General features: G+C 36.5%; 1 protein-coding gene and 1 pseudogene across 1 annotated transcript; both read right to left on the reverse strand.

Moving 5' to 3' along the window:
* Positions 1 to 1,379: 1,379 nt before the first annotated feature.
* Positions 1,380 to 2,780, reverse strand: LOC110906617 (mannose/glucose-specific lectin-like). The gene is made up of 4 exons (XM_035982686.1): positions 2,708 to 2,780; positions 2,372 to 2,633; positions 1,873 to 2,300; positions 1,380 to 1,720 (listed from the first exon to the last, which is right to left on the reverse strand). Exons 2-4 carry the CDS (start codon positions 2,625 to 2,627, stop codon positions 1,469 to 1,471), a joined length of 936 nt encoding a protein of 311 aa, XP_035838579.1. The 5' UTR covers positions 2,628 to 2,633; positions 2,708 to 2,780; the 3' UTR covers positions 1,380 to 1,468.
* A 1,981-nt stretch (positions 2,781 to 4,761) lies between these two features.
* On the reverse strand, positions 4,762 to 17,535 carry LOC118486495 (annotated as a pseudogene).
* Positions 17,536 to 25,222: the final 7,687 nt, after the last annotated feature.

Below are 25,222 nucleotides of genomic sequence, written 5' to 3' on the forward strand. Positions count from 1 at the left end.
AAAAAAAATTTCATTTTTTACTTGTCTAGGTTTAATTTGGAATTTTAAGTTCTAAAAAGGTTATATTTTTACAAATTTACAACCGATAGTGTCGTGATAAAAAGAACCAATATAAAAAAAATATGAAACGGCATGACAAATCTAGTTAAAATTTGATTATATATATACTTAATCACATAATAAAAACCCCTTCCCACAAAAAGTGAGTTTTGAGCCTTTATTAAGCATACAAATATACATCTTTAAGCTAAATGCTCATTTTTCGTTTCTTGTGTGAATAACCGGTTGGTTCTTACGACTCTAGAACTTGCCACGACGATACATTTCTGGTCCTTACCAACTTAAACCCGAGTACGTAAATGATGGAGGCATTAGGACTAACATTTTTATTTCTACACCATAATTTTTCTTTTTTTTTCTTTTTTTTACCACCAACCCAAAATCCCCCTAGTTAACCCCTTTGAGCGTAAACATTACAAACACCCTTTTACCCGCCAAAACCCTTTTTCATTTTAAACCCTTTATTTTAGTAATAAAGCTCGGTTTTCTTATGACTTCTTGAAAAAAAAATTATATGATGAAGCCAAAAGAAATAAACAAACAAGTTTATCAAAAAGAACTTTGTTTAATTGCTTCATCAAAATAAAAAGTTGCAAAAAAATAAAAAGTCTTAGGAAAACCGACGCTTTTTACGCCTTTCGCCCTTTTCTACTAACCACTAACCCAACCACCTACCTTTAACCCAAGCCTAACCTTTCACCCCAAAAAGTCCTCTTGATATTTACAAAGGTATATAGTTAAAAAGGATGAGGATTGATTGCTTGGCAAGCTTATGGTAGGAGTAAGTTCCATGCCACTCTCGAGTGTTTCACTAAAATACACCAATGTTTGCATGTATGGTTATATATATTTATGTTTCTACATGCCTATACACATACATATATATAGTCACTAGCATGTGTTGGTTCTTTGTATTGGTATTAAAATGTCAAGTCTCAAGTCCTAAACATCACCATTATCATAAGTCTCTAGATATATATTGTAATACTCAATATTTATCATTGATATCAAGTAGAATTATACCTACTTTCAGGTGAGGTGACTGGAATCAAAACGTGAAAAACCAATAAACCATGCGATATAAGGAGTTATCTGAACCTAGTGTGAGACATAAGTTAATATTAAGAAAAAATGAGATGAGAGACCAGGTTCCCTATCAATAGTTGTTTATGTTGGAATATCAGGGTTTACGAACAGATACACTTGCCAAATGCTGGAACAAGTCTTACGTTTATTCATCACAACTTAAACAGGAAACCATAAAGGGAAACATATTGGTAAATAGAAAAGACATAACAAACTTCATTTATTTTCTGAACAAATGGCTAAAGAGTTGCAATCCCAGATTACTCAGCACAACTTGAACCAGCTAGCTTCTTCAAACGTCTACTAACCGCTACCTGCTTCATCAGTTTGTAGCCTTCAAATAAACACCAATGCTATCAATATAATAACCCGCAAGGCCGTAAAGTCCAGCGAATGAACCCGCATTCCATGGTACTGTAAAAGGCGTCCCTCTTACGTCACCAAATGGCCCATGGGTTTTTTTATTGGTCATGAATGATATTGACGAAACTACTCTGTGACCCACATAAGTTCCCCTTGACAATGCAATTGTGCCACTAATGCCATTAATTTCTTCGTTCCCTTGGAATGTTATCTGATCGATCAATTACGAAAGATTAGATTTGAAAACATTATAATGCATTGTTTGTGTTAACTTGTTTAAGTCGGCACCTTTACGAAAGATTAGATTTGAAAACATTATGATGCATCGTTTGTGTTAACTTGTTTAAGTCGGCAACTTTTTACCTCAGTAACATTTTCTCCACCATTCCAACCACCTATCTTTTCAGAAATGTATGTTAAGTCTCCGTATTGTGCGGTGAACATCAGAGAGTATATGAGATCGCCATGATCAACGGTTATCTTCGTCAAGTGATAAGTTGGCTCAAGTTTGAAAGACCAATTGTTTTGCGGGCCGTCAGGAAGAGGTTTTCCCCATGTTCCGATCTTCAAGATTTGTCTCAAATAGACACCAATGCCATCAATATAATAGCCAGCAAGGCCGTAAAACCCGACTAACGAGCCATTCTCCCAAGGTAAGGAAAACTCACCAAAAGGTCCATGGGTGGTCTTGTTCGTTACAAAAGACAGTGAAGAAATTATTGTATACGCAGCTTTAGTACCAACGCTTCCTTTAATTCCAACTATTTCCTCGTCCGAGTCAAGTGTCACCTGTGCCAACAAGAAGGTATATTACTACGTTTCTTAAAGCGCGTTGATTAAGTTAAGATATATGGGTTCAACTCCGAAACTGTTTGTCCACCATTCCAACCACCAAATTTGTTAGAAGTGTTCACTACACCTCCAGCAGCTTCAGTGGTGAACATGAGAGAGTATATCACATCATCACCATGATCAATGTTTATCTTTTTCAGCCTCTGGCCTTGATCAAGTTCAAAAGACCACTCATTCTGAGGACCTCCGCTTTGTTTTCCCCAAAGTCCTACCGGAATAAATCCCGCTCTCTTCTTGATGTTCACGTTTTGTAGTACTCCTGCCATACTGTACTGTATCAAAGAGAGAGAGAGAGAGATTCAGAACTTAACATAAATATAACATGAATTTGGCTAAATAGTCATACCTTTTCAGCCCTTCTTTTGATCTTAAATTAGCTGTGTCTTGATGTGGAAGAAGCTGGCATAAGGTCCCGTGCATTTATATGCAAACACTCCTACCTACCATCTAGTAAATTATTCACAGAGGATGTATTACTTATTCCCCCCTTGTCTGCTTTGCGTGATTATGTTTTGTTTGTTTTTTTTACTCAGTGGGTAGTACTCCTTAGTATATGACTAATTCAAAACCTTATCTCTTTGTATAATTAATACACTATGGGCGCACCGAATGGAACACGGTAAAAGATACTTTATGAGTTCCATAAATAGATTAATTAATACTAATGCAATGTGCACCAACCGTCGGCTTATAGCTCACTGGTTATGGAAATGAGGGAAAGACTCCTGACCGAATGGTCTCGAGTTCGATTCCTGATCCACCTGAGTTTTACCGGCTTTGCATTTGTGAAAGCACCGGATCGATGACGAACATCAAACATTGCACTTGATTCAAGACATGAAGAACAAAACATGAAGAACAAGATAGAAATATGTAGAAGATGAATCTCTTTATTGATGAATCAGTCATCACATATTACACAAACCAAAGGAGTATACATCATCTACAAGCTGGTTTAGATCACAAAGATCTAAACCCTAGCTTTCTCTTACTAACACATAGTCTCTCTCTCTCTCTAGAATTCACACCAGGAGGATGAACAAGTGGGAGAGGTGCACAAAGCTTCAAGAGTTGCCCTAATCTACACAATACACACATATATATAGGCTAGGGACTAAACCTCAGACAAACCAATTCTACACCAAAAACTCTGACTTTTGCCCTAAACATAAAACTCAGACAAAAGTTCTCCTAAAACTTGGACAAGTTGTCCATGGATAAACCTTGGACTAACTTTCAAGACATGTACAATAAAGACCCTAACAATTGGAAGGCATGCATTTTTCACCCAAAGTGCATTAACAACTCCCCCTTGATCAATGCATGGTCTTCATGTGGTCTTAAATTCTTTGTTATGGTTGACTTTAACTTGGACTTCTGCTTTGGTTGACCAGAACTGATAAGCGACAGTTACCCGGCAGGAACTGCACTTACAGTCTCCCCCTTAACTGTTGCATCAGTTCTGTGTGGCATCGATAATCTTCAATCACCGGATACTACACTTAGAGACTCCCCTTTAACTAAAGATATCATGTCAGCTTTCAACTTTGGCTGAGACTTGATCTTTTAGGCAGAGCACAGCGATCTTCAACCCTTCTAATTAAAGACTTGCTGACGATCACTTAAGGCCGCTTTGAGAAACCCGAAGAATCCAACATCAAACACTGTAGATCCTCCCCCTCAAACTACTCCCGAATCAAATTAACGCAAACAGACCTAAAACCACATGTAGGAATATCGCTCGATACATTAATCTTCAAACCTAACCGGTAGCAGAAAGAAACATTGGATTTCCAATGCCCAACCTTGAACACTTCAAACGTCACAAAGGCATGAAGCTCAGTTCGATAAGTTAATAACAAACTGAACTTTGTAAAAGTACATCCACCATCTTGATCAGAGTCTTCAACCGAGTGTCTGAAATCATTTCATCTCGAATCTTCAAGATCCAATCTCGTATCTTCACAAAATCCACCAATTACCCGTTGACTTTCGTCTCTGATCTCCCCCTCAATGTAAGAACCCCTATTTCAAGAATCCGATCAGTCACCAACTTTGAAGAGGTACCAAGAAGACTAATCTTCTCTACTCTAACCGGCATACAATTAAGGAATGACCTTCAACTAGTTAACAAACGAACAATTTGCATCATCATGTTAACACTTGATTAAACCTCGAACAAACTTGACAAAACTCAATCATACACTAGCTCTAACTTGCATCATGTTATAAACACTTCGCCACCGGTAAGATTAACACTAAGTTAATCTCAAAGATAGTAAACATGAACTTGTTTCGATGTAGCACCACGAGCTTTTGGTTTACAAAGAAAATAGGAATTTCAAAATTTTTAATCACCCTTTTTCTTTGTAAACACTACAAAAATCCAAGCAAGTCTTTCTAAAACTTGGAGAAATCAGCTCGGATAATCTCGGAACCAATCTCACTCGCTTGAACCCTATCCAAATGAACTTCAACCAAATAATTATCCGAATCAGTAACTTCCGTTAACAACCGATCCCAATCACCCAAACATCTTAACAACTTCAACGTCTTCAATCTCTTCGCACCACAAATCAACGAGCCAAACAACTGTCCGTTATAAAGCTCCTTCAAACAAACCGATTTCAACGAATTCGCAGCCGCGCCAACAACAATCGGCTCGGCTGAGCCGTCGTTAACATCTCGTAGCTGCTTAACCGAAAGCTCCTAAAGTGAATAACTGTATTCAAGCAGCGCGTTGATCCCTTTCGCTCCAAACATACAAGATCCACACGAGAATTTCTTCAAAAACCTACAGTTCTTCGCTACGGAAGACATACCTACAGCGGATACCTCACGGCAGCCGCGTAGCTTAAGGTGCGTAAGATTAGAGCACCGTTGGAATATCAGAAACAATCCTTCGTCCCCTACATATACGGATCCACGGTCGCAGCGGAGAGCGAGCTTCGTAACGTAGTCGAATCGGGAGAAGATAGATGGAATGAGTGGAAGAACGTCTGCTTGAGCGTTGAGGGCCAGGCGGTGGCGGCTCTGGCCTTCGACGAGGAGCCAGCGAGAGGAGACGAGGGAGCAGTGTTTATAGTCGGTGGAGACTTGGAACTATTGTTGAAGGACTGTTGTTGAAGCATTTGAAACTTGACTCTGAACATATACTAAACCTCGGATCCTCGTAGATAAGCCTCGGAACATTAACAACTTAAAAACTCAGAACAGAACAAATTGTAACATCGGACCCAAGAACTGTTAACAGAATACTGGTGCACAAACTTGGACTGAAATTTTGTTTCAAAACTCGGACCATCACATACATTGATCGCTCAAAACTCGGAATTAAAATTTTTGAGTATCAAATCGGAACAATAAAGCTTGGAACAACGATAAACATCGGAACAAAACGGAACAGTAAAGCTCGGAACAACTAACTGTTTAAAACTCGGACATTACAGCTAAGTAAAAGTTCGGAACTGGACTTTTGAGATCAAAACTCGGACATAAAAAAAGAACTCGGACAAACTGTTTCTTGTTTAAAAACTCAGAACGGTGTGACAAAACTCGGAAACAAAAACTCTGAAAGACTTAATATAAAACTCGGATAGACTAAACTCTGAAGTTATAAAACTCTGACTACTTCTAAACTAAACTAGGAGAAACTCTGAATGATTCCAAAAACTCGGACCTATATGATAACTCGGATAGACTAAACTCTGAAGTTATAAAACTCTGACTACTTCATAATTTTTTTTTTTTTTGCAAAACTCTGAATACACACAAAAGAAATCTCATAATATACCTTAAAGTTTCACAAAGAAACTCGGATGGTTCACAAAACTCTGATGATTTTTTTTGTTTGCAAAACTCTGATGATTTTTTTTTTGCAAAACTCTGAAATATATTCATACTTAAAACTCGGACAATATCACATAAACTCGGAACTAAAGAAACTCGGAGTTAGAAAGACTATTCATAACTCGGAACAAACTATCTTGTGTTACACTTCGGAACATCAGAAAACAAACTATGTTGTTGTTAAACTTCGGAACATAAACTATGTTGTTGTTAAACTTCGGAACATCAGAAAACAAACTATGTTGTTGTTAAACTTCGGAACATCAAAAGCTGTAATACTCGGAGATATGTTGAAACTGTGCAAACTCGGAATATGTTGAGACTAATAAACCTCGGAACCCCGGAAACACAGAAAACTGTGAAGGTTAAAGCTCGGACCATAAAGTATATTTCAAAACTCAGACATTTGACAATACTCGGACATGGTGAAGCTTAGAAACAAGTCTCCGGACTTTCTCCCTAGTGTGACTTCACACTAGTTCACCAAAACCCTGGAAATAACAAACACAGAGTTTTAAAAACTCAGACAAGCTTAACACTAAGAAAAACTCGGACAGAGCAATTTTTTGGAACAAACCTCACATCTGCAACAACTTGGAGAACAAAACAACCACGAACAGCTTCATTTTCTTCAACTTTTCTGTATAATCTTCAAGTCTTCAAGATGTTTGGCAGAAACAAACATCAAATCAAGAGCAATGGTGATTAGGAAGGCGGTTAGACCATTCCGAATCGGTAACCATGCTCTGATACCACTGTGAAAGCACCGGATCGATGATGAACATCAAACATTGCACTTGATTCAAGACATGAAGAACAAAATATGAAGAACAAGATAGAAATATGTAGAAGATGAATCTCTTTATTGATGAATCAGTCATCACAGATTACACAAACTAAAGGAGTATACATCATCTACAAGCTGGTTTAGATCACAAAGATCTAAACCCTAGCTTTCTCTTACTAACACATAGTCTCTCTCTCTCTCTAGAATTCACACCAGGAGGATGAACAAGTGGGAGAGGTGCACAAAGCTTCAAGAGTTGCCCTAATCTACACAATACACACATATATATAGGCTAGGGACTAAACCTCGGACAAACCAATTCTATACCAAAAACTCTGACTTTTGCCCTAAACATAAAACTCAGACAAAAGTTCTCCTAAAACTTGGACAAGTTGTCCAAGGATAAACCTTGGACTAACTTTCAAGACATGTACAATAAAGACCCTAACAATTGGAAGGCATGCACTTTTCACCCAAAGTGCATTAACAACTCCCGCTTGATCAATGCATGGTCTTCATGTGGTCTTAAATTCTTCGTTATGGTTGACTTTAACTTGGACTTCTGCTTTGGTTGACCAGAACTGATACGCGACAGTTACCCGGCAGGAACTGCACTTACAGCATTGTCGTGCCCTGGGGGGGTGCAGGGTCGGGTTTTCCCAGAACTGGTGGCATGGTGGGCTAGGGGCTCCGTGCGTGCAGGTTGGGCTGTCGCGGGCTACCTTACGGCCAATGGGTGACGCGTATGGAGTACCCGGCGATTCTTATGTTGGACGTTCAAAAAAAAAAATACAACGTGCACCAATCAAACGAAATATATGTTGTGGCACATCGGATTTGGATTTACTAAAATGCATGACCTCCTTAAATAATCAAATATCAATAATTATACATAATATATTTTTGGATAATTACACCCAATAGAAAATATGTATATACTAACACATATGGTCCGATAATCTCTCGTCCTAGGTTTGAGTATATTACAAGTTATCATTTGGTTCGTGAAAAATTACACAATAAACACTAATTAAGTAGATTTAACTAATAAAGAATAAAAATAATTAAAAAAAACTACGAGAATCGGTTCCAAACCGGTTTCTCAAAAACGAATTTAACTTCTAGAATCTCAAAGTGGTATAAAGAGGCGGATCTTGTCCCATGGCAGCTTCGATGAGGCAACAATAACATATAGTATATGTAATTTGCTTTAACTCTTCATTGGGGCATCTATGACATATCGTGTATATATCATTTGCTTTAACACTGAAACCCGCATCAATGGTGTATCACTTTGGGAGATGATGTTACAAGTTGAAGAATTATAGAAATATATTGTGCAATTGGCCTCAGAATAAAATAGATGTACAAATTCATCTTATGATAATTTGGTGTATGCAAACATTTATAAACTCACACATTGTTTACATTATTTGTTTACATTTTTTACTTTGCTCAATGGTACTAACTCTAACTAAATGACTTATTTAATTTGATTATATATTACTTCCTTGTAAATTTTGCAAAGAGAGTGGGTGTGTTTCACAAACCTAGTAAGGTTCTATTTGGAAGATTTTTGTTATTTTTATTTATGTTATATATAGAATATTAATACTAACTAGTCTTTTTATATCGTATGTTGCGGCGAAACCGAGCAAATGATAATGTAAAACAAACGTGATTTGAAAACAAAGCATGTTGTTTAGAAAGTCAAACCATTAGAACGATTTAGTTTATTATCCCTTTTATTATACCAAATAAATACTTTATTTTGAGTATAAACTCGTTTTTAACAAAACTTATAACTGAATGCCAGGTAAAGAAATCAAGCACAACTACGTACTTAAGTTTTTAGAAAAAAAGTTTTAAACGTAACTTATTAAAAAAATATCAAATTAATCGATAAATTAATATATGTTATAAAAAGAAAAAAAAAACAATTATTAAAAAAAAGGTAAAGGAAATATATGTTTTAAAAAAAGAAAAAATATGTTGTTAAAAGTAAATATAATAATAAACTATTATAATATATTAAATTTTAAAAAAATATATATATTATTATAAAAATAAAGTTACTATTAATCATCACTCGAAATCAATATATATATAATTGTAGTGATGATAACTATGATAAAATGTACAAGTAACCCATATTTTTAATTGTAGTTTTAATATGAATTATGATGGTAATACTTATAATAATAGTTATAATATGTTTTATACATACATAATGGAATTTGATCGCATTTTTATGGCACATCGGATTTGGATTTGCTAAAATGCATGACCTCCTTAAGTAATCAAATATCAATAATTATACATGATACATTTTTGGATAAATACACCCCATAGAAAATATGTATATATTAACACACATGGTCCGATAATCTATCGTCCTAGCTTTGAGTATATTACAAGTTATTATTTGGTTCGTGAAAAATTACACAATAAACACTAATTAAGTAGGTTTAACTTATAAAGTATAAAAACAATCAAAACAACTACAAGAACCGGATCCAAACTGGTTTCACAAAAACGAATTTAACTAGTAGAATCTCAAAGTGATATAAAGAGGCGGATTTTATCGTGTGGCAGCTTCATTGAGGCAGCAATAACATATAGTATATGTAATTTGCTTTAACTTTTTATTGAGGCATCCATGACATGCCGTGTATATATAATTTGCTCAATGGTGTATCACTTTGGGCGATGATTTTACAAGTTGAAGAATTATACAAATATATTGTGCAATTGGCCATATGAGAATAAAATAGGTGTACAGATTTATCTTATGATAATTTGGTGTGTGCAAACATTTATAAACTCACACATTGTTTACATTATTTGTTTACATTTTTTTCTTTGTTCAATGGAATTAACCCTAACTATATGACTTATTTAATTTGATTATATATTACTTCCTTGTAAATTTTGCAAAGAGAGTGAGCATAAAATCTTAAAGTTGTTATTTTTATTTATGTTATATATAGATTATTAATACTAATTGTGGTGATGATAATTATGATAATTATGTAACTATAATATGAATTATGATGGTAATACTTATAATAATAGTTATAATAATTGTAGTATTAGTGATAATACTTTTTATACATGCAGAACCGAATTGATTGCATTTTTGCTCCTGCTTGGTTTGTTTAAAACCGAACCGAGCATTTTCCAACCCAGACAAAGTCGAATGAGCGCCTTTCTATCCGAGTATTTTTCAAACGAACGTCAAGCGAGTATCGAGTGTCATAGAACAAATATGGAAGTGACGATCAGGGTGTTAGTTTTTAAAGTAAATTGTAGTAGCTTTCACCCAATAAGAACACAAGTATAAATTTAACAAATAACAAGAATATGAAAAACACTCAACTAGTTCTACCGAGATCATATGAGTGAAAAGATACAGTCATATCGATCGATTGAAGCATGCCCTTGTTCTAACAGAAGTTTGAAATCGAATGAACCAGTTGAAGCAAAACATTGGTGAGTTAGCGTCTTGGCAATGGAGAATTCGAATAATGATGGTCGATGCAGGGTCTAATTAAGATTATGTACTTTTAAGTTGAATGGCTGGTTGACACTTGAGTATTGATCGACGCTTCACATTTCAGTATTTTGATATTTTGACTAATTTATTTAAATGGATATTGGATTATTGGACAATGGACTATTGGTATCGCCCTTCAATTCTATATGTAAATGGTATCTATTTGGAACTTGAACCAAACATTATTAATATACGCCTCTAGTTATTTTATTAATATGTTTATATATATACAAAAAAATAAATTGAGCCAACCGAACTAAGTGGACCTTCGCTTGTGCTCGGTTCGTTTACAAAACTGAACCAATCTGAACCGAGCGTCTTGTTCAATCGGGCTGAATAGAACGAGCAAATTCTGAACATTTTTCAATCGAGCGTCGAGCAATTTGAACAGCCTTACATACAATTGTAAGAATATGTTATTAATTTGTCATAAAAATAAAGAAGGGTAATCATAAAACGTTACTAATAATAATAGTAATACTAAAAATGGTTGTAAATAGTGTTGTTATTAAAATAAATTTAGTTATAGTATTAAATATACATGTATTAATCATATGAATAATAACTGATTGTATAAATTTAGCAAATAACAAGAATAGGAAAAACACTCAACTAGTTATACCGAGATCATACGAGTGAAAAGATATAGTCGTCGACCGATTGAAGCATGCCCTTGTTCTATCAGAAATTTGAAATCGAATGAGCCAGTTGAAGCAAAACCTTGGTGAGTTGGCGTCTTGGCAATGGAGAATTCGATTAATGATGGTCGATGCGGGGTTTAATTAGGATTATGTACTTCTAAATTGTATGGCTGGTTGACACTTGAGTATGGATCGATGCTTCACATTTCTGTATTTTGACATTTTGACTCAATTATTCAAATGGACATTGGATTATCGGACAATGAACTATTGGTACCGGCCTTCAATTCAATATTTAAATGGTATCTATTTGGATCTTGAATCAAACATTATTAATGTACGCCTCTAGTTATTTTATTAATATGTTTATATATATACTAAAATAAATTGAGCCAACCGAGCTAAGCGGACCTTTGCTCGTGCTCGGTTCGTTTACAAACCGAACCAATCCGTACCGAGCGTCTTGTTCAAACGGGATGAATAGAACGAGCAAATTCTGAACATTTTTCGATCGAGTGTCGAGCATTTTGAACAGCCTTGTATAAAAATGTAAGAATATGTTATTAATTTATTATAAAAACAAAGAAATGGTAATCATAAAACGTTACAAATAATAGTAGTAATACTAAAAATGGTTGTAAATAGTGTTGTTATTATAATAAATTTAGTTATAGTATTAAATATACATGTATTCATCATATCAATAAGACCTTGTGTAATGGGGCGGCACATCACTGGCGTTTCTGGCTATGGCGCCCCATAGCGCCGCCCAACACAATTATAGTGGGCGCTATGGGGGTTTAAATCTTGGCTCATGTGATCCTCTTCATGGTGTTTTCATCTGCACAATTTTCCCCCCACTCACGCATATATATATACATACATATGTATGTATAATTGAAGGGGTTATATAACCCCCTTTACCACTACACTCTCTTGTGATATAAAGCCCCTCTCTTACGCATTTCGTCACTTGTCGCATAACTCCCTCAAAGGGGCTTTATGACTACACATCGCCACTGATTGTATTTAATAACAATAGTAATACTAAAAATGGTTGTAAATAGTGTTGTTATTAAAATAAATTTAGTTATAGTACTAAATATACATGTATTAATCATATCAATAATAACTGATTATATTTAATAATAATATATTAGTAATTGTTATACTTTTAAAAATAACAATAATGTTTGTATTCACAAAATTATAGTAATAATAACTTTAACACTTTTAGTTAACTTAAAGAATAATAACAATCATATTATTATTATTACTATATATATAGATATAGGGTTAGGATTTAGAGAAAACCGTGAAAAGTGTAAGAATGGAGAGAAGGGTTATGGATCGTCAGATCAAAACAATGTATGGACTTGATGACCCGGTGGCGTTTTCATAAATAACATCACTTTTATTAGTGTGGTGCGCTTCATTAAGGGTAAAAAAGTCTTTTGACTTCTCTACACAAAACGCCATCTCATGAATAAACCGCCATTAAATTCCCCCGCCTTAACCTACATAGCACACACCATCCTAATCTAAACGCCATTAGATATAAAACAACAAACTTGTTTTGAACGATAAAGCTGAACAAACAGTTACTAAAACGACGGGACTTAATTACTAGCATTTATTATAATAAAATCTCGCCTAAAACAACCGCCAAAAAAATCCTATATATACAACATCTCAGACCTTCCATTAAACACACAAAAACCAAAACGCCATATTTAATATATACAATTCGTCTTAGAAACGCCAAAAAACCCAGACATCAAAAATCCCTAAAACAAAACGTTTCTTTGAAATTCAGTTGGTTGTCGGTAAGGTTTCGCTCAATATAATGGACAAAATCCTTAAGTGAGGATATTGTCCATTTCATTGAGTAAAATGTTATTGACTTTATCATCAACTTCCATCCAATTTATAACGCCAAAACATACAAAAACATTATTGAGTTTTGTTCTCAATAAAGTTTAGCTATATGGGGTGGACAACATTGTTAGACATCTTTCTTAACTGAGGATTAACAATGTTGTCCATCTTATACAGCAAAACATTATTTAGTTTAGCATGACTAAATTTAGAGATTAAAGTTACTTTTATTTAATGGCGTTCTTTTTCTCGGTAAACCGCCAAAAAAGTTAAAAATCAAACATCGTCCCTTGGATATTCAATATTGTCCTACGCGAAGTTTTGCCGAATGGATTGTTAGCTGAGGGGTGTAACTCAATAACATTTTGCTGCATGAGATGGACAAATCTTCAAGAAAAAGAGGCTGATGTAACACATTGGGATTCCAAACAACGACAAAAAAGCTACTTCAAAAACAAAAAAAAAACAAAATGAATCATACGAAAATCAAAACAGCCAGTTAAGATGATTCAAAAAAGAATAAAGAGACTCGTGACAGTGAAGATTTGGAAGATCAATTGTTTATATATATACATATATATATATATATATTTATATATATGTATATATATATATATTATATTTCTATTTCAGTTGATTGTTATATAATAAAAACGCCACACCGCCAAATGCTTGTCAAAAGACCATCATGCCATAAAACCCCCCAAAACTCTCAAACTATAATAAAATTACTTTGGACAAGTATTATAAAAAATACTCAAAAAAAAATTATAAAAACCAAGGTTCAAGAAAAATAGAACAAAGTGCCATCTTTATATAAAACCTCATTAAAAATAAAAAACCCCAAAATCTCGAAAAGGTAACTAGAAACAGTAACTACAATACTGAAGCGATGGAAACTTTATTATTAACAACATTTATTATATTAAAATCTAAAACGTCAAACTTGAAAGATGGGACGTGTTACAGAGTTCAGAGATAAAATAAAGCTTATCAAAAACAGTAATTACAAAACAGTAACCGAAACGACGAATACTTTATTATAATAATACACCGCCTAAACTACACATCCTATAAAATGATACCTCTCAGCAACTTCCATTTGATCACACCAAAAAAATAAACACCGATATTCCTAAATACCACTCACTGTAAAACGCCAAAAAATTAAAAAAATCAAAGATGGCTAACATGCTTTATTGGATATTCAATATTGTTCTTCGTGAAGTTTTACGGAATGGATCGTGAAGTTTTACGGAATGGATTTTACGGAATGGATTGTTCTTCGGCCCATTGTTTAAAACGCCAAAAATATATAAATAATAATAGAACAATGGGCCATCATCCTAAAAAGTCCATCCTAAAAAGTCATGGAACAAACAATAGGGTTCCAATGGCCGATGACTTGGAAACGCCATAAATGCCAAAAATATTGTCTATCTAAATCAAAAACATTAATACAATGAGACCATTAAATGAAGCAGTGGTGGTATACAATGAGACCATTAAAAACATCAGGTAGTTATTGAATTTGGTTAACACAAAAAAATCTTAAAGGCCAAAAATGAAGCAGTATTGTGACACCAAATTATATCGCGTGTCACGTGTTAGGCCGGGATGCGTTCTCACCGTTCTCACACTTTAGGGCGTTTTCTCCTGATCCTGTACCTATATATATAAAGCCAGAAACTAATCTAGAAATTGTTCATGAATGGTAGTTTTATTTTTATAATAACATATAGTTTTTTTTTCATATTTTTATTATTACAATATTATAATAGATCATTAATATTATAATAAGTTATTAATGTATTTAAATTTTAACTTTCAAGGATCTTTTTAATGTATTGATCCGTCTAAACAACATTGATCAGTTTAGTTTCTTTACAAAATGATGTAGATTACCTATTTCATCTTTTTTATATAAAAAGACACAGAGTACCCTTTTTCGTTTATAATAATATAATACAACGTTATATAAAATTCCGAATATACCATTATCATGTGTAAATTTTGACGGTGGTTCTAGCGGTGAATAGCGACGATGGTTCCCGCGGCGAATGTCGACGGTGGTATAAACTCACACCGATGAGTACCGAGGGACACGAGGAAACTCCGTTTTCCAATAGTTCCTACTTTCTTTCGATTGTGGACCATAACAAAGGTTGATGATAATGGTGTTTTTTTGTGATTTTGAAGGTGGTAATGGTTAAGGTGAAGACTGTAATGGTGACCAATGATGTTTATGGTGGTTGTCGGCGGCGATGGAGACCCTCTACACCCGCTAGTCAGAAGTGTTAGCTCAGTGGTGGTTGTGGTGGTTGATAATGGTTAAGTTGCGGTGACGGTGGCCAGTAGAAGAGACCCTCTTTGGTCGTCGGTTAAACAGTGTTCAGTCGTGATATATGGTGGTTGGAGGTGGTTTGATACACGAAATGGTTTGGTGAAGTCATATGCATATAGATATACATTTTTAATCAGTTTGTAAGACCCTTACTTAATTTATATGATTTTCATATAGATTTCGATTATAATAGTGTATTTACGATTATACATACACTTGATAATATGAGTTTGTTAAAACATTTTAAGAAATAAAACATTTCAACATCTTGTATATATATTCGCCGTTTAAAATGTGACGACCAAACTTAAAGCAAAAACTTGAATTCTTGATCGTGTTCGGTTCTTCACTTAGCTAGATCGTCATCCTGTACTTTACATTATACCTACATTTCATAAAAACATAACATGAAAGGTTTTAGTTATACGAAATTTATAAGTATTTAAACAAATTCGTAAGTTAAAACGAATAAATTATCAGCATTGCCAGGTTTTTAACCCGTCGCATGCAGCGCCGGTTGCTTGGTCTCTATAGCCAAAGTGGTCATAACAACATCGGTTATTGGGTATTAAAACGAATCCGTAGCGCAAAAAAACAAAACAGAAGCTTTTGCTGGATTTTGTACCCGTCGCGTGTCGCGCCAGAGATCACCAAACCTGTCGCGTGTTGCGAGAAAAAAGGGCTCCTCCGTCGTGTGGTGCGAAGACCCTCTTTTTCCAGCATGTTTGGTTAAAAACCTGCATTTTTCCAGCAATACTAGTTTTACGAAAACTGACACAACTCGCTCAATATTGATCTGTTTTACGATCTGTTTCTTTCTACGTGATCGTAAATTGATTCTCCATCACATGGAGTTAAAATCCAACGTTCGGATTAAAAACTTTCTAGGTTTTAAGCCCTCGGTTTAAATTTAATTATTAACTTTTTGACAAAGCTTTTGACCCGTTCATTATTTTATTAAACAAACATGTTTATTACATCTAAATTCTCATGAACATCATATTTTAAATCTTTCCTATCATATAAGATTCAAATCACGGGTTTTTATGCATTCTTAACCCATTTTTGCTTATATGCTTATTTTGACCCGTTAAGGGTATTTAAGCACTTTTAAGCATAAAATTACGCTCATTCCTTTCTTGCATCATATTTCCACATTTCTTATCAAATGGTCTGCCACCACAACTATAATTATGGTGGATTTATTGTGGTAAACTAATTATTTTGAATTCTACCTCTCGGTTTATCTTTTTACGGAAAGGAATCATTTCAAGGCATTTGACTCACAAGGATCACGCCTTTCGCTTTTATACCTATACTAATGATTTACTTGATTGAAATGCTTATTTCTAAACAACCCGTAAGGGTCGTTTGCTTAGTTTATTGATCAAGGGCAGTTTGGTCAACTTTTGCCCTTCTTTTACGACAAAGGACTTTCAACAACGTACTTGACCAAAATCGCACATCTTTGCTATAATCTTAATTACTCATACCTGGCTCGAATCAAAGTATAGATCCATTTTAATACTTTGCTTTAATAACCGCTAATTAATAGCGATGCAAATATCCATTCGATATTTACTCCTGTAAGCATATAACTCGACAAATAGTCACTAGTCGATATTGTCAAAGGGTAATATTTTCACCTTTTGACCCGTTTGGTCTAAATGACCGTTTATCTTTGTGAGGTGATATTTATTACTATCTCATCTACATGACTCTCTCCGGTTTACACCGTACGTTCATATTTCTTATAATTTAATTCTTAATTTCTTTTTGACCCATCATGGCTCATGCCATAAGGTGTTTTTATTACACTAACGGTTATCGTCAATGTGTGACCGAATTACCGTTTTACCCTTATTATTTATTTTGGTTTACCCTATAAGGTAACCATTCAAAACTCATTGTCTATTAGTCATTTCATGACTGAATAATCGTCTTATTCATTTTTAACCATTAAACATGACTTTATATTATTCGTAACCTATAAAACAATTAGGTACTCAATAGAAGGTGTAAGCTTTATTTACCTTGCTAAATTCCCTAAACAATGGTCAAACGAATCGCCATAAATCGAGAAGTCATCCATAAAGACCTCCATAGAACTCTCAACCATGTCTTGAAAGATCGCTATCATGCATCAATTGAATGTAGCCGGAGCGTTACATAGCCCAAAAGGCATGCGTCGGTACGTATATGTGCCATATGGACATGTAAACGTCGTCTTTTCTTAGTCTTCCGGCGCAATAGGGATTTGGAAATAGCCGGAAAAACCATCAAGGAAACAATAGAATTGTTACCCCGCGAGACGCTCAAGCATTTGATCGATGAAAGGGAGTGGGAAGTGGTCTTTCCGGGTGGCGTCATTGAGCTTGCGGTAGTCAATACACACACACCAACCGGTAACCGTACGGGAGGGATGAGCTCGTTTTTCTCGTTCACGACAACAGTCATCCCCCCCCTTCTTGGGGACAACTTGAGTAGGGCTCACCCATGAAGAGTCGGATATGGGTATCAAACCGGCTTCCATAAACTTCAACACTTCTTTTCTAACAACCTCTTTCATGTTGGGATTTAAGCGCCTTTGAGGTTGCACTACCGGTTTAAATTCATCATCCATAAGAATACGGTGGGTACAAAAAGTGCGGCTAATCCCCTTGATATCGGACAACTTCCAAGCAATCGTATCCTTGTGCTCTTTTAGCACCTCAACTAGTTTCCTCTTTTCCTCCTCCGTCAATCTAGATGAGATAATGACGGGCATACTAGAATTTTCCCCTAAGAAAGCATACTCTAAGTGGGACGGGAGAACCTTAAGGTCTAGGGGTGGAGTATCTACGGGTTTACTCTCACACTTCCTTAATCTCACAAAGCTCTAGGGTTTCGGGAACCCAAGATCAATCTACCTCCTCAGCCTCATCAACAACCTCCTCTTCAACTACTCCCTCACTAACTAGATCGGCCCCACTAATGAAATCTAGACACCTATCAACGCAAGAGATGAACGAATCTAGGAAGTAGATGGAGTGACATGGACCGCTAGAATCATCGCTACCACTAGGATGTGAATGGCTCTATCTATCTCAAAGGTAACTATCTCATCGCCCGCTCGAAGTGAAATCTTACCGTGAAAGACGTCGATGACGGCCTTTGCGGTTCGAACGAAAGGACGGCCAAGAATGATCGAGACTCTCTCATCGGCCTCCATGTCTTAGACCACGAAGTCTATGGGGAACACAAACTTATCTACCTTAACAAGCAAGTTCTCTTTGACTCCACGAGGATACTTAACCGATCGGTCGGCTAAGGACAATGACATACGCGTGGGTGTAAGCTCTCCTAACCCTAGCTTCTCATAAATAGAAAATGGCATCAAATTGAGGCTAGCACCTAAGTCCGCTAAGGCATGAGCGGGGGTAACGGAACCCCCGAAGAAGCAAGGAATGGTGAATGTCCCTGGGTCAGTTAATTTCTCCGGTAGCTTATTCAAGACCATCGCGGAACAACCTCCGGTCAACAGGATGTTTGAAAGCTCACCTAACCTAGCCTTACGTTTGAGAAGGTCCTTAAGGAATTTGGCGTATTTGGGCATGGACTGTAAAGCTTCGATAAAAGGAAGGGTGATTTTTAACTGTTTGAACATTTCTAGGAATTACCCATATTCCTTAGCATATTTTTGATGCTTAAGGCGGGCGGGGTAGGGTACGCATGAATGATCAACTAACGGTGATGGTCTAACCCCTATAGGACGCTTTTCAACACTCTTTTCTACTTGGAGCTCCTCGGTGTGTGTGGTACTTGCTGGTCTAGCCTATGTTGCACCTTACCCGGAGCTTCCATCTCTATCTGCTTGTCTACCTCTTCCTCTTCCTCTCTCTCAACTCTCTCTCTAACTACCTCCCCTAGACTCTTGCCACTACGGGTAGTAATAGCCTTAGCCGAATGGTTAGCGGGTTCGGGTAGGTATTTCCTGAGAACTGACCAGGTGGGTTCTATTGTAAGTGTTTAGCTAAACCACCTACTGTTCTTTGAAGGTCTAAAAGTGCGGATTGTTGATTTTTATGCTAAAGCTTTTGATTTTTATTAATTTGCTCTTGATTTTTAGTGAAATTACCAAATTCAGTTAAAGTTTTCCGTGTAGCCTGATCTCTCACCATCAACTGAGCAAACATCTCTTCAATCCTACTTAAACTACCCTTTGAACACTTACCACTCGCCTGACCCTCTTGATTTTACCCCCCTCAAGCAAACTGACCCCCTGAACCTGAACCACTAAACTGACCTCCCTGACTTGAACCTCCACTAGTGCATAGACCGGGCCCCCTATTTTGATACTGGCCAGATGGAAAACCGGGAGGATTACCAGAAGAGCGGAAACCACTATTATTGCCACTACCACGCCAGTTGGAGTTATGATTAGAATTATTAAAAGGATTCGTGGGACCTCTAGACTGACCGGCTATAAACTCTACCTACTCGAGTGTAAGTGTGGGGCAATCTATCGTATCGTGGCCTCCCCTACAAACCTCACACCTATCAACTTTTTTTCTTAATCTCATTCAACTCTTGTCTAAAAGATTTATCCATCCTCTCTAGAGCAGCAGTTACCGATGAATCCAAGCCAACTTGGTTCACCCCTCGAGTGACCGAGGAGGTGGTCACAGGAATGGAAATCCTGCTGGTAGTGCTATAGTCCATGTCAGAATGGGTGAAACTCTCAAACAAATCAATGCACTCATTAACTGTCTTTTTACCCATAAGTTGCCCTCTAGCAGAAGTATTGAACCGGGCTTTGATCTCGGGAGTGAGACCATTGTAGAACTTTTCAACGAGTGCCCATTCCGATAAACCATGCTGAGAACAACGAGAAATCAGAGTTTGGAATCTCTCCCAGGCCAGGTGGTAAGGCTCATCAGGCTCCATCCAGAACGAATGGATCTGATCACGTAGACGAGATGCTTTGGCAGGTGTGAAATATTTAGCTAAGAAAGCATCTCGTAAACCTGCCCATGTGGTGAAAGTTCCTGCTGGCTGCGAATCGAACCAGACGGTTGTGCGGCCAGCGAAAGAAAATGGGAAAACCTGTAGGTACCTAGCATCTAGATTAACACCCTCAATAGAGAAGGTGCTACAAAGGCGGGTGATGCGGTTAATGTAGGCGGGAGCATCCTCATCATCACAACCATGGAATTGGCACGAATTAGTGATGGCCGTCATGATGTAGGATGGAATCTGCCAGGACCTATCATTAGTAATGTTGGGAAGGGTGATGGGGGAATTAGCACCGGTGAAGCCGGTGGTGGGTTGTTGGTAAACGCTTCTATTGGCCATTTGGACTACGGGTGTAGGACTAGGTGTACGGGAACGGGAAGGTGGTGGGGAATTGTGGGTTGACGACTTCGGGGTGAAGTCAAAGGCTGGTGGTTTAGATTGGGATGTAGAGTAAGAAGGGGCGGAAGATGAAGTGGGAGATTTACTAACCTTTAAACTAGAAGACGAGAAGGCAAACAAGTCAATCGGCGGCTTCGATGGTCGCTGAGAACGTGTATGGGGCATTCACTGCAAAACCGAAAATAAACAAGTAAGACGACTCTAACAAAAGACTCTAAAATAAAAACAGACGACTCTAGGACTATTTAGACTCCTACGACTCAAAAACACACAAATAGCACGTAATAATATCAGATGAAGTCCAAACAAAGTAATCAACGCAATTTCCAAGAATCCCCGGCAACGGCGCTAAAAACTTGATGTGCTAAAAAGTAGTTTAATAAAATTAACTAAATTAACCTAATTCTAGACTCTATGTAATACTCTAGACTCACTAAGACACACTAAACTACTAACCGGCAAGTGTACCGATCGACTCTGGAATAGCTAATGTAAGTCCGGATATCGAACCCACGAGACTCTAATTAATTACTCTAATTACTCTATAAATCCATAAAAATCACAAATCCATAATAAAAATCCAAACTTTATTCGCAACCATTCATCTCGTCTAGCTAGTTAAACAATTTAGCCAGTCATAGTCTTTGAAACAAACATCAACAAAGTATTTTCAAGAAAACGAAACATGGTCAAAAAGAAAGAAAAAACTAAGAAAGACACCCGGATGTTAAAGAGACGACCCGAATGATTCTTCGAACTTCCAACCTTCAACCGACAGCTCCAAGTGCTCAAAAATGCTCCTAATGCAGCTCCAAGATCGACCAATGTGATATTAATTCGTAAGTGAGGGTTTTATGAAAGTTAATGATGATTATATAAGTTTTTCAGCTTAAAACCCTTCTCAATTTGAACCATTCTGCCAGCATCACTCTCTGGCGAGGTGCGACAGAGACGTGTGAGTATGTCGCGGCCCGCCACCGCCTTCTCACCATGTTTAACATCTTTAGGTCCCTCTCCGGACGCGAGAGACTCCTTCTACTAAGTCGCGGGCCGCCAGAAACCAATTTTCCAGAATTTCGACTTTGTTTAAGCTCCCGAACTTTCCAACGCATTCCAGGACTTGACTCTTCAGTATTTTGACTCGTTTTACTCAATTTCCAGCAGTTTTAAGCGCAAGGACCTGCAAAACGCAATTGGATCAACAGTATGCAAATTCTAACGAAAAATAGACTAAATCTAACGGAAAATTGCAAAAACTATACACGAATAAAGGATGTATTTTACAATACATCAGTGGTTGACACTCGATTTGGAGCCCAACTTGGAGTTCTTGCGGGTGTTGGAGAGACGTTGGGAAGACATCTAAAGAATCAAAAGTAGAAGAAAAGATGATACTCGATCATAATATGTTTATAAAACTACGTTTGTTTGCATGTATGAGCATGTAAAAAAATCACATAGCACGTATGATTCATATAGACTGCATGAGTATAACAAGTATTCACAAAGCATAATCATGTATAAATTCCTAAAGGAGTATAAATTTAATTTGTTTATGAGAATTATTATTGTTTTTGATTGCGAGAGATGTGTGAATTGTGCATCTGTTTCGAAAATGAACGTGGGTAACAAGTATACAACACATCAAAATTGAGATAACATAAAAGAGAGGTAACGTAAAATATGGAATATCACGGAACGTAACTAAGACTATTCCAAAGTGAATCGAAGATCCTTTCGAATTAGGGAAACGTGTTTTGGCCTAATAGGTAAAATACTCTCGTTGAGAAGCGATTAACGGTATTTTACCCTTCCAGTTACTACACGTCCCTAATCGATTGAGAAATTGAAACTTTTGCAGGATTGAAAATCGTGGAGTGGGACAAGTTGATAAGATGCAGGTTTCACCCTAAACTTGACAACATCATACCTTAAATGTGGTTGGTACTCATCGAATGGGTCAAGGAAGCTAATTCCGATGTGTTGGCGAGGGTTCACTAGAGTTTGAATCGGAAATTTTCCATCAAGGTGTGGATTTCACTCCTAACTTGATGACGTAATTTCGTGCAAAAGCGATTAACACGGATTGAGAGTCTTTCACCAAAGTGTGGGTTTCACGCCTATTTTGGTGAAGTCGTCTCGTTTGTATGATACGAGTGTCTTCGAGTCTTCAAGTGTGTATTTGTGTAAAATGTCTTAGGAAAAACATATGTATAAATTAAGACGAAACGAATAGAAAGAAGCAAAAATAGGGAGAATATAACATGTTAAGAAAGAATCAAGAATGGTCAAGTTTGGTCACTTAAACTAAAGACTAGGTCAAACATGATAATTCTACCTAATTCCCTATAGTTATGGCTCTGATACCAATCTGTCACACCCCAAGCGATGGCGATAACATTGGGGCTGGACGAGGTCGAGATTGTTCGAGACTTCATAACTCTATTGCGACAATATTTAATCAAAACCAGTTTCATTTCATAGCAAAATTTGTCAAGTACAACATTTGAAATTCAAAATACAACATGTTCAAAACAATACAAAAAGTTAAAATAAAAAAAATACAACAACAATTCTAGTAGACTATGTGTGTTTCTAAGCATCCCCTACTAGATTCCATCAACCGGCAACATGTTTTAAAGTATACTTCAATACACAATGTATTGGAGAGTATACAAGTTTGATAATTGCATAAGTATAAAAATGATTTAAACGAATCCACATGGAAAACTTTGTTATCTAGATTAATGTAAAACTGGCATCTGATTAAAGTGTCAAACCAAAGATTACCACTAGTGTAATCCTATCGTAGCAATGGTAGGACCGTTCTGTTTTAACTTAACATGACCACAAGACTACGGGCGGTGCGTTATTCCTATAGTGCACGAATCAAGTATAGTGTATTAAGCATGCATGATTGGATTGTTTGTGTGATTGCATAAAGTATAAGTATAATTGTGTAGGTTGATACAGTAAACATATTGCACCCAAAAGTGGAAAACGTAAAGAGGGCGTTCGAGTATACTCACGGTTTTGCAAATCTTCGTTTGTTAATTCCGCGAGTTGTTGAGTTGTTTGACGAGAGGAACACCGAGGTTACCCAACATGGGTAAACGAAGGTTTGAGTCGTTGGAGTTGAATGGAGGATTTGGAGTGTAAAGTTCATAAGTAAGTATAAGAGTATGTTTAAACAGAAATTATATTTCGTCTAGGCAAATGTTACGACACTAAGTTACTGTGATTTCACAGGTCCTGATTTGCCCGTTAGAATCGGCAACGAGGAACGTAGAACTGGAATAAACGCAAACCAAAATATCACAACTTCGATCAGGCGAATGGACAGTTCGCATGAACAGAAGGTACCCTTCGTGCGTGTAAGAGTTCTCTTCGCGCGAATGGGAACTGCTTGTACGAACAGAACTTCATTTTGAATGTTTTAACCATCAATCAGTCACGTTGTGAGTTCAGTTATGTCGTATATTATATTATATAACAAAGTAGTAGTCCAGAATATCATATCATGTAGTTCACAGTAGTCATGTATAAAGGTAATCATCTCATTATAAGTTCACCAAAGCACAAGTTCATAAACTACGTTAACAAACCGGATAGTCATGAATACAACAGAAAATAAATGACATAATTTTAAATACCAAACAACCAAACAAGGACAACCCAGGTGTGTCATCTCAACTTAGAAGGTGTGAACCAAGTGTTGGAGGCTGGACGAGGCTAACTCATTCTAGGTCTAGGAAGCTGTTTGGGTGTTCTTTTACAAGTTCAAGTGAGGCGGTGGAACTAAATTGAAAACCAAGGTTCCCACGGTTCACACTCTGTTAATCAAAGATTCATCCATATTGAAGACGAGGATCCAGGATAACATTCAACACTTAGAAAATGCTGAAACGGAAGGAAAACAGACCCTTCGTGTGAATCGGAAGTCCCTTCGTGCGAGTGGGAAGACCCTTGGCACGAATGGGTTATCCCTTCATGCCATTGGCTCTGTTTTGGGATGAATTAGTTTGATTTTGTTTAAACAGGCTCGTTTTCTTGGCTGGAATCAACCTTAACACTAACCCACAATATAAATTTAGCTTGTGAATTCGGTGGGTTCCAGATTCGGCCAAGTTCTTATGTCAGAAGTTTAAAAGTTTTAAAATATGTAACTTCAATCTTCAACTTGGTTATCAGTGTGTTTGAGCTTATCAACAGACTTGCCTTGTGAAACCAAGTTGTAAGGATGTGAAGAAATGCATAGAAGATAGAAGAAAGTAGAAGAAAACAAGAGAAATAATAGTGTTAGTGAGTTTAGAACTCACTTATAAGATTTTAGAAATGCCTTATCCGAAAATGCTCAGAGGTTTTGAGAGAGGATGAAAGTGAGTGGAAGGTGTGAAGTGTGGGAATGAGCT

This window comes from Helianthus annuus, chromosome 14 (assembly GCF_002127325.2).
Source record: "Helianthus annuus cultivar XRQ/B chromosome 14, HanXRQr2.0-SUNRISE, whole genome shotgun sequence".
NCBI lineage: Eukaryota > Viridiplantae > Streptophyta > Magnoliopsida > Asterales > Asteraceae > Helianthus > Helianthus annuus.